The 11299-nt window shown below is 42.7% G+C and overlaps 1 protein-coding gene across 2 annotated transcripts; it reads left to right on the top strand.

Annotated features, from left to right (window-relative positions):
- Positions 1 to 1223: 1223 nt before the first annotated feature.
- Positions 1224 to 8477, top strand: crabp2a (cellular retinoic acid binding protein 2, a). Of its 2 annotated transcripts, XM_005936120.3 has the most exons (5): positions 1224 to 1558; positions 4826 to 5004; positions 5577 to 5693; positions 7745 to 7810; positions 8384 to 8477. In XM_005936120.3, exons 1-4 carry the CDS (start codon positions 1477 to 1479, stop codon positions 7796 to 7798), a joined length of 432 nt encoding a protein of 143 aa, XP_005936182.1. In that variant the 5' UTR covers positions 1224 to 1476; the 3' UTR covers positions 7799 to 7810; positions 8384 to 8477. The 2 variants fall into 2 exon arrangements, with proteins under 2 accessions (XP_005936182.1, XP_042082212.1); XM_042226278.1 differs by having other exon boundaries at positions 7745 to 8404.
- Positions 8478 to 11299: the final 2822 nt, after the last annotated feature.

Genomic DNA, 11299 nt, shown 5'->3' with positions numbered 1-11299 from the left:
GTGTGTGTGTGTGTGTGTGTGTGTGTGTGTGTGTGTGTGTGTGTGTGTGTGTGTAGATGAAGGAAACAATGAGAGCAAGCTTTGTTCACATCAAACAGACCCGCCGGGCCCGATGCAAACCAAAGCAACTGAACGCAGAGCTGTGCGCAAAAGCGCATATCAGGTTACCAAATATCAATCTGACACTGTTATTGACCTCTGTTAGTCACTGTGTCTTTGTTATAACACTGACACTGAGCCGGTGTGTGCGTGAAGCTTAAATCCTAAGCCGTGGGGGTATGGGGGCTAATGCCCGCGCCTTAAAGTCGCCCGGGTTACCTCGCGCTAATTCGCCGTGCAGAATTAGCGGATGGGATCATCCATCAAGAGTCAATAGTTAACGTCTGCTTTGTCCAGTTGCCATCCATCATCAGCGCGTGCGTGAGCGCGCATACATACGGTGTGTGTGCGTGTGCATTTCCGTGTGTTCTTTATAGGACTACCTTCCGACCCCGCAGGGCCCCTGACCCCGCCTGACGCGTCTCCTCCCCTCCTCTTTCTTCCGCCAGCGGGGGGGGCGAAAAACTTTAATAAGGAGAGCCACCGCTGACCTGCGCCAATACCACCTCTTATTTTAATCCCAGCCCCACGTAATATATTTCCCTCATGGGTTCGGGTTGTTTTTTCCTCTGACGCAGGCTAGCCCACCAGTTGCAGCCGTTAGATGTATCCCATTACCTCTGCTTATATTTTTATGACACAGAACCAGGGCGTACCGGAGGCTGCGAGATGAACTTGGCCCCTCTCTCACTCTCTCTTTCTCTCTCTCTCGCTCTCATCACACACCCACACAAACCGCTCCGCCATCTCTTCAGGTTGGCAGTTGACTTGTTCTTCCTTTGCGCCGCCCTGCCAAGACGACATGTTCTGTCAATACTGACCTGGTTACATCCTTTCTGTTTTGCAATGACAACATTGATGGTAATATGTAGTTAATGTAATTGCCTAAAGTAAGTGGCTAAACACCTAATAAACAGAGCACGCGGGAGTTTCGGGGAGTGGTTAGTTTGGGTGGTGACAGGTGCGCGTATGGATGAGAGGGGTCTCCAAACGGCGTCTCCCTGGGCCGAAGTGCACAGAGTGCTTGCTGGGGTGTTCTCAGGTTAAAGCACTGTGGGCCTGTGCCTGTAATCTGTCGGCCTCCGGGGCGTGTCCGTTCAGAAAGGGGCGTGTGCATCCCTACACAAGTATCTTTGCGCTCCGTGTCATTCATTTGAAGTGCAAATGCTTATAACGTGCACTGCTAGATAGATGAGATAAGAGCTGCTGTCAGTAGGTCTCTCATCCCGGGAAGAAGGCAAAACCAAGTCACGGACAGATCCAAGCCATCTGGCGCACACACAACTTGTTCATTTTTGACGCACAGACGCGCACTGACTGCAACCCAGGACCTGACAGCTTATCTAGTCCACACCACTAAGCAAACTATCGCCGAGCATGGAGCGTAAAATCCCAGATTTCTCCGGCACTTGGGAGATGAAGAGCTCTGAAAATTTTGAGGAACTCTTGAAAGTGTTAGGTAAGTAATGTGAAGCAAGGTTTGTTTGTTTTTTTCTTAAATCATCATCACTGTAAGTGGCAGTTTGAACGTTTTTATGCGTCAGTGGTTCCTGGTGAAGCTTTTAGTTCTGTTCATAGAGACAGATCAGATGTGTCAGCTCAAACTGTAGCTTTCTCAGCACATTGTGAGTCTACCTCTGCGTCCGTGCACCAGCGTACTGCATGGGTGGGGGGTCTTTGTCATTCTGCTGCAGAACCCCAAACTCCGTTCTTGGCCCCCAGCCAGCCCCCCCCTTTTTTTTTTATCCTCTCTCATCTCCCCTTTTGGCCTCCCCTGCTAACACAATAGCGACAAACGGCGACACATCTGTCTGTGTCTCAACCTCAGATTGTTTGCGTGTGTTTTTAAAGAGGACCGTTATGACACAATACAGTGCAGGATAGTGGCATCGTTATCCGAAGTGACAGTCCGAGAGAAGAACAAATACCTGCCGCTGAGATCCACGCTGTTTTTTTGTCTGGCTCATTTGTAAACCGGCCAGTGTGTGCGTGAGCGTGTGCCTGTAGGGCGCACTACAGGCGCGCATCTGTCGTTAGTAGCCAATTTTCATTAGATGACTTGGCAGTGCACACCTGGAATCCGTTTTATCGCAAAGCGCCAACAACACCGCCTTTATCTTAGTCTCTTAGCTACCTACACATATAGAGGTAACTGAACTACATGAATCCCGTACCACCACCACACAAATGAAAGACCACCGGTTAGTTTTAAGGTCTGTTTGATCCAGAATATTCTGACCAAAGGCAAATATGGCACCGTGCGCAATAATGCGAGGACAGGATATTTTATGCGTATACTGTCTGTCTAAAAGGACGTTTCTATGACTTTTCGATGAAAAGAGAGATCTAAGCGCCTGTAACAACCTTTAAATCTCCTCTTAAGATATGCTTTCATCACCTGATTTTTTAAATACTCTTCTTTTTCTTTTATTTCTCCTTAAATGGTTTTAGCATATGTTCTAAAATGCATTGTTCTTGCGATGCGCCTGCTTTGTGCACTTTGTATTTGAATTATTTTATCTCTTGTTATTATTATAAGACAACATTCCAACAGCAGGAATGCTGTGTAACTACTACACACACACACACATACACACACACACACATACATACACACACACACACATACACACACACAAACACCCATGACTGCATGTGTTCCTTTAATTTACCTCTACATTGGGATGACTGACAGAGGGGAATGGGCTCTGATCCCTGGTTTCATTGGAGGCAAAGCACAGCTGGATGCATACTGTCATCACCTACTACCCTATTCCCTCCATCTATCCTCTCTTCCTTTCCTCATTCCAGCTCTCCTCCCTCTACCCTCATCTCTCCATGTCCCAAATGCTTCCTCTGCCCTATGATCTTTGACCTCTGACCCTGACCGTCTGTCTGAAATTGTGTTTGTCCCCCAGTGGTGAAACTTGTGTGAATTAAAGAATTTCGGTCACAAAAATTAACAGCGGGGAATACCTTGAGAACCTTCGTATCCCTCTGTGGCTTCCAAAGGTTTTGGCAGGCCAGCAGCGTCTAAGACAAAAAACTGATGGGGGCCACATTTTCACTTCTAGGCTTTTATCCTTGGTCGTGCACAAGGAGTCATTACATATGGTATCTGTGGGGGAAAAAAACTGAAAATAGGCTACATTGTGAGTAAAGCTATAAAGCACATGTATAAATGCACAGTAGCAGCTATGATGTGCAGTGATTTACAATAATAAAAAATAAATAAATAATCACATTTTCAAACTTTTGCCACCCCGTCACAGCATGGAGGAAAAAAGTATTTATATAACCAAATTAAATAAAGCAAGTCGTTCCACAATGTAAACACACACATACTGCAAATGCCCCCTGAAATGTTGAGAATTATTAGCATAACATAATATTTAAGTACTTGGAAGTATTAATAATTACCTGGAGCAAAAAAGGTATAAGTAATTCCTGCAAAATAATGTCTTTCCAATGAGTGGACATTCATCTGCACACCACAAGCTCACAATGCATTTATATATATGAAGCTGCTTGTACAGTGCATACAAATTATACACAGGGCATAGGCTGGACAACCCAATGCATGGCAAATGACTGTGCATTTCTCTCTGTATATATTTACACTTGGTGACAGGTGGGAATGTGTGAGAGGTGAGAAGTGTGAAACCCAACTCGCAGCAGATACACACTGGGCGGCATACACACACTTCCCCTCACACTTGGACAGAGATCTTCGCACACCACACGCAGACCGCTGCCCCTCGTCTGCCCAGGCCCCCAACCTCCCTCCCCCACACCGGTCTTCTCCTTGTTCCCTCTCTTTTCCCACGGGGTAACATCATTTTTTTCCTCCTTCCCCTTTTCAGATAATCACTATTGGACAAACCTTTTTCTCCTTCACAATTTTTTTTAAACTTTTAAGCACATTTCAGTGGGAAAAAAGGCTGGGGAAATTAATTTTATTAAAAGTAATACTGCAGATTAGTTTATAAATGTGGCTAAAGTTACCAAACACTAACATTAGTTAGATTTTACGTGACTTGTCTTTTTCTTGGGAGTGCTGTTCTGGTCACTCTTTTGTGAAATCATTGTGAGATGACCAACATACCACAAACTGCCCCCGTATGGAGAAGCCTTTTACAGTCACACAAAATATTGAATGAGTTATGCTTTTTCCCTAGAAACAGAAAAAAGGGGAATAACTGAGATTACACTTCAGGAAGTGCAAATCGCAATCACGGTGTGAGTGTTAAAGTCAGTAAGCGTGTGTTTGCATGGTCGCAACGATGATTAAGTCTGTGGAGGGGGATTGAGGCATGCTTTGTCATATGACCTCATTGTTTCCTGTGCAATCATTATTGGAAAGCACTGTGCATTTCAAGTCTGCTCCAAATTTTGCCCCGTGTGTGCAGAAAGACATTGCAGATAAGCAGCAACACAACAACACTCAAACACAACCACACAGCCGATACAGGGCTTGCTTGTCTTTGTTTGCTTGTGTTTTTGTTTACACTCTAATACACAAGCACAGGGGGAAAAAAAGATCCATCTCCATGAACTGAGTTTACCAATGTCCCAGGGAATATTTTTAGTTTTAGTGGAAGCAGTAGTGTTAATTCAAGGCACCGCATTTAGCTGTGTAAGAGCATTGGCACTATGTTTTTTTGTCATTATGTGTTGTCTTTTCTGGAAATCTCTTCTCACACATTTCTGTTGCTTGTTTGTGTAGGTGTGAACGTGATGCTACGCAAGATTGCAGTGAAGGCAGCCTCCAAGCCCCTGGTGGAGATTACTCAGGATGGAGAAACACTCTCTATTAAAACATCGACCACAGTCCGAACCACCCACATCACCTTCACTGTTGGGCAGGAGTTCAATGAGACCACTGTGGATGGGCGTCCCTGCACGGTACACAAAATATGGACATGAATATATTACTAAATGCACTTCATCTCTTCTTGGACTACACATGGACACACACATAATAACCAAATACACAGTAGATATGGGTGGGAGCTGTGTAGATTACATCAATCTGTTTAATTTGGCTTTTCATCATATTTGGACTGATAGCACAGCTTTACCCCTCCCTCGGTCTCTGAAGGCCTATCATGCTACACTGCACTCCTTCACACACTTTACAATCCCTTTCAACTTCCCATCTTCCCTCCGTTCCCCCTACTTGCCCTTTGCTACCCTCTGTCCCTCCCTAATTCTCCCCGCTACTCTCTCCAATTTCCCATAGATGGCCTCTGTTCAGCCGTTTCCAAAGCAAACACATGCAACCCAGCCAGCGCTTCGCTCTACTAACGATGAGCGCGTCACGAGTTATCACCTCTCAGTGATCACCCTGCTAATGCCTTTTTGTGCTCTCTCTCCATTAGACACTCCCTCATTAAGTTCCCTTCCCTACAAATGGCATTGTATTTATTCATGTCCATTTATTTGTGCATTCATTCGTGGGTCTAATGGCTTTTCAGAGTTTTCCACGTTGGGAAACAGACAGCAAGATCAGCTGTGAGCAGACTCTGCAGAAAGGAGAGGGGCCTAAGACATCTTGGACCCGAGAGATCACCAGTGACAGCAAGCTGATCTTGGTAAAACACACAAACTATCACCTGAGCAAGAGTTTAGATTTGGAGACTAACAAGTGCAAAGCTTTACCATAGATTATAGTTCACAAATTATTGTATACTATCCACTACTGATCTACTACTAAACTGAATTTTCAGACTTCAAATTAACTAAAAAAAAATTTTTAATGTGTGTTTTAAAGATCATTATTAAAAAAGTGGCTAAGGAGTAAATCTTAAAATGAACTATGAACTGTATATAAAAAATGGACATTGCCACTGTGCTGCCTCCAATCTACACTTTGAAGCCTTGACCTTAGCGTTGTGAACATCCCCATTTATCATTTTGTAGCCATAAATAATCGCAATTGGACCATAGGATGAGGTGCGAAGTTGTCAGCTAATTTCAGGAAATTTGACATCCCTAATTTATACAGGATCACACACACACAGACATTTGCTAACTGCTGTGCAGCATATAGCACAAGAAACACAGTGACATGGTCCAATTCAGTAACCCAGCAGTCACCAACCAGCAACATCTGCATGAGCTACCAGTCACCTGTCAGTCGAAGAAGCTACACCCTTAACATAGTGGCCATGAAGGGGGAAATTAGCTTGAGAGACCAGTTTGTAAACCTGTTTATTTTGTCTATGTGGATCAACTACAGGCTGTATAAAATAGATGCTCATCAGTTCTAGGACTCGTAAACCAAGTGCAGAAATGCTTTAACCCTGCATTTTTTTTCTAATACCTAATAGCTCATGACTCCTCTGGCTACAAAAAGAAGTCCAGCTGTGTAGAAGTCTATGGGTGCAACAACTCTTGAGCTCACATGATCTATGACATCATTAAATGCTCCCCCAATGAGTTTATGCTCTCAGTTCGCACTTTTAACTTTAATACACAATAATTATGTTATATCTAAATCATGGTCCTCATTCGAGTCAAAAATGAAGATAAGAAGGTTATCTTCACGTTGGCTATGCCCATCTTTTAATTACAGTCTGTGGGGATTGGCTTACTTTTGGTGCCAGCCTCAAGTGCCCAATCAAAGTACTGCAGTTTGGGGGGGGGGGGGCTTGTCCTTTAGTCCAGGTTGTTTCCCCTTATTTAAACTCTGCCATCAGCAAAATTTTATTCAGCTGTCGTGAAGACAGTTCAGTTGTCATCACATGAACAAAGTGTGTACTCTGTGTCACAGCAAGACAACTGGCTGACAAACAGACCATGACAAAAGCTGCTACGTCGATCTTGTTTTACTTGTGAAACCTAGAAATATTCTTTTGTTTATAGCAACGAGGGCTGCATGGGCTGTAGCATTGCACTTCTGACATTAGCTGCATGTGTTTGCGAGACACTCACCACACAGAGTTGAGTTATTGTGCTCAAATAACCTTTTTGGAGTCCACTTATATCTGCTGCCTTCTTACAATAAAATACTAATCTAATGAAAACATAAACACAGAAGCATAATTGCACTTAATGGGGAACCCCACCCAGCTAGCACTTCATGTTGATTAAAACAAACTTTCTGATGTAATTAAATTAAATTAGATTAATTAAAATTCTTATTTGACCCAGTAAACCAGTTCGGCTAGAGATAAGATACCACGCAGGCTTCAGTCTGGAGTAAACTGTTTTTAAAGTGCAGAAATTGCAAACACAGTAAGTATTTATGGGGAGATGCTAGCTTGAGGGCTGGCAGTAAATAGTTCACATTTAAGACTCCTGAAGTCTTGTTAAGCACCAAACCCACAACTGGTTTTTAGAAGCCAGCGTAGTTGTAGTGTTTGTGTGTGTGTAAGAGAGAGAGGGAAAGCAAGCAAAGTGTGTTTACTCTTTGCATACACAGTGATTGGTCAAAACAGTTTGGCACAGTGACATTATGTTAGTCATAACTGCTGGAGGCAATAAAAACTGGACTTTTAGGGTGGATTAACATGAATGGCTGTTCTGTGAAAGCTTTAACTTTTTAAAAATGAATTTATGGCTAACTCCATGCCAGTACTTTTGCCTCAGTGTGTGCGAGTATCCTCATTAACTGCCCTCATTGCCCTCTCTTTCTTTTCAGACCATGAGAGCAGATGATGTGATATGCACCAGAGTCTACGAACGACAACAATGAACAAGAGCACTTCTCACTTTTCGCCCTTTCAGCGCGCCCCGTGTCTACAGCATCACCGCTTTGTGTCATTGCTCCTCTTTGTCAGAGCTGGGAAATAGCAGCCTATAGTTTTATTCCAGCATCCATGTTAGCTTCACTATATAATAGGTGTGGTAATTATATCTAGCATGTCACATGTGCACTAGAGTCTTAGCTACTGTGCTATCTGTCTGTCTTTCCAGACCCATCAAACGTGACCAGCTGAAGATTTGAACATGAACATGTCTTCTGCATTGTATTAGACTTGCTAAGGAACATCTTGTGTATTTGGTATTGTGTGTGTTTGAGTGTGAGTGTGTGTGTGGAAGGAGATGGGGTGTGAGACTATATTTGTAGACGTGTAAACCAATCTATGAGTTCTTCCAGTCTCCGGGTCAGTTTTGATGTGTCCCTCTGTCCTCTCTGTTGCCTTGCCCTCACAACTTTAACCTTTTTCTATCTCATGATGACATTTTATATTTATTACTACGCTAGAGTCGGTTTTTACATTGTGTCTCTTTTATACGAAATGTGATCGTAGGAAACAACACTTTCTATGGGAAAACAATAAACTACGACATTAACTCAGCTCGACTCTTTGCTCTCCTGTGTTGAAAACCATTAGGAGCAGAAGCGCATTTAACAGTGCCAGCAGTGTTTTATGGTTTGTGAGTGTAGCTGCAGAATGTGTGCCCATTAGACGGCTCCATCTTATTTTGGGTTTGCTGTCAGCTGTCTGCAACTAGAATAACTTGTCTGTCCCCTCCCGTTTAGTCTTGCTTCCTCCCAACCTCCCGTCCCTCCCTTCCCTCTCTCTGTCAGTCATCTCGGTGCCACATGTCCTCCTTATTCTTCTCTCACAGTTTCATCTTGCAATGTTTCCCCGGCAGCTGGCTCTCATTTCTTTTATTTCCATATTATTTGCCAGTTGGTTAAATGATTCATACTTTTAAAGCCCTAAAAGGCTGCTTGACTTCAGGGATATGTTGTGTTTTTAATCCACTTACTCACTTTCCAGTCAAGAGTTAGATGAGAAGATTGATTCCACCTTTACATATTTAAGGCCTAGACATGTGGCCACTATATGGGCAAAAGTACTGGGTCACACCACACCTGGTATGCACCAATCCAAGAGTATAATAATGAGCTGTAAGTGATATTATGGCAAAGGGGAAGCATTTAGGAACAAATTCAATTAAATTCAAGTTGATTTATATAGCACCAAATCATGACAACAGTTGCCTCAAGTCATTTTTCACTGTAAGGTAAAGACACTACAGTACTGGAGAAAACCCCAACCACAACGAGCAAGCACTTTGCAATAGTGGGAAGGAAAAACTCCCTTTTACCAGGAAGAAAGTTCCAGCAGCATCCAATTCGAGGGGGGGGCAGCCATCCACCATGACTGGACAGGAAAAAGAGAAGAGAAAAAACATAGAATAAAGAAGAGAAATTACAAAAATATAGCGACATGCTGCAGTCGTATATAAACACACAGGCAGTGAAAAAAGTGCTCAGTGCACCATGGGAAAGGCTCGCAGCATGCTTGGGCCTCCAGTAGTGTAACTAAAGGATAACTAACAAAACTAACTACATGCTTTATCAAAAAGGCAGGTTTTAAGCCTCATTTGGAATGTAAAGAGAGTGTCTTTCTCCAAAATCCAAAATTGGAGTTGACCCCACAAGAAAGTTGCCGGATAGCCGGAGACTCAGCCTCCCATTCTACTTTTAAATATCCCAGGAAACACAAGAAAGCCAGCAGTCTGAGAGTGAAGTGCTCTATTACAATAAAAATCTACAGTGAGTCCTGAGTTGATCATTCAAGACCTTGTATGAAAGGAGAAGGATTTTAGATTTGATTCAGGATTTAACAGGGAGGCAATAAAGAGAGGCCAGTATGGGAGAAATATGCTCTGTCTTTCTGATCCCTGTCCAGACTCACTGAGGCATTTTGGATCAGGTGAAAGCTTTTCAGAGAGCTTTAAGAGCAACCTGACGGTAGTGAATTATAATTTTCCAGCATAAAAGTAACAAATGCACAAACTAGCTTTTCAGGATTAATCTGAGACACAGAATAAAGAAAGCAGTCCTACGTATTTGTTTGATATGCATCTTCAAGGACATATCCTGCTGAAAATAGACACATTGTTTCTAAGGTTTTTCAGACAGAGGGTAAGCTCAGTTACGTTTGAATTTAGGAGAAGAAAATTACAGGAAATCCCAGCCTTCACGTATGTCTTTATTATATGTGTTTGGCTTGACACATTGATTTAAGTAATCTGTCTTCCAGGACTCTGCTGATTCAATAACATATATAATATAAGTTCATACCCAGTCTGGCAGTAACAGCAATGCAAAAGCTGCACCAGGAGTGGATGGATTTCCATAACCAAGCAGCTCCTGTAGGTGTAAGATTTAGATGGCCAACTACTTTTGTCCACGTAATGTGTCTGCATATAAAAATGCAGAATCTGTAGACAACAGGTTTCTACTGTAGTTCGAGTTCTATTGACCAATTAGATTTGCATAGGCTTTGGTTGCATGTGCAGGTAAACAGTCGATGTGGAGTTTCACCTGGTTTCACCTGATGATTATTTAGCTTTTTATTATTAAGAAAACATATTTATTTGTAAACAATGACCAGAAGACGAAACAGATATCTGCTCACCAATTGTTAAAGCCTTTAAAATTGTTTATAGTCAGAGGCAGCAAAATTGCCCAAACCAGCACAACTAGTTAATGTGATATAATAAAAAAATAAAAAAAGTCTATAAATACCAAATGTTAGGACCTTACCTACTTTTTTACATGTGTTTTTTTTTAATCTTACACTTCATGTTTAGAGGTGTTGGTAGCTGGGTGTTGCTGCCTATACACAGAGCAGGGTTGTTGAAGCTAGCTAACTATCCATTTGAGGTAGATGAGACCCAGACACAAGAGTGGTATTGATCTTCTTGGAAAAAAGGTTAAAAGGAATCTCTGACAGGTCAGCCTAATCCATTAAATGTCCTCATTTATGGATTTTATATTATTGCAACTGTGGAGCGTTACTGGACAAATAGAGGTCAGCCCGAGATCTTTTTGGGCCAGACGTTGAACCTCTTGACCAATCGTCAAATGGTCAGAGTTCGGGCAGTGGGCGTGCCTCTAATGGCAGGAAATGCCACTTGGATTACAGGGTACAGCTGATTGACAGCAGATGTGCTTAACAACAAGCAGGCCATTAAGGGTCCTGGAAATGGAAGAGGCAGGGGGGGAATTGACAAAACAATATCCCACACACATTTACGGTCATGTAATAAGTGAAAAAAAGTACAGATGGATTCCTGAGGGAGGAATTTAGCGTTGACAAAACTTTTTTCTTTAAAGAACTATCTCATCTTTATTTCTCTTCTTGCCCTGCAGCTGTGTATAGTTACGGTGTGACCCCAATAAAGTCCCCTCCTCTGCCTCCTGCCCTAATAAAAAAGGTAAATAACTGCC

This window comes from Haplochromis burtoni, unplaced genomic scaffold (assembly GCF_018398535.1).
Source record: "Haplochromis burtoni strain Fernald_Lab_line unplaced genomic scaffold, NCSU_Asbu1 Contig_204, whole genome shotgun sequence".
Taxonomy (NCBI): domain Eukaryota; kingdom Metazoa; phylum Chordata; class Actinopteri; order Cichliformes; family Cichlidae; genus Haplochromis; species Haplochromis burtoni.
The sequence above is the reverse complement of the archived record's forward strand: the minus strand, read 5'-3'. Positions and strand labels throughout refer to the sequence as shown.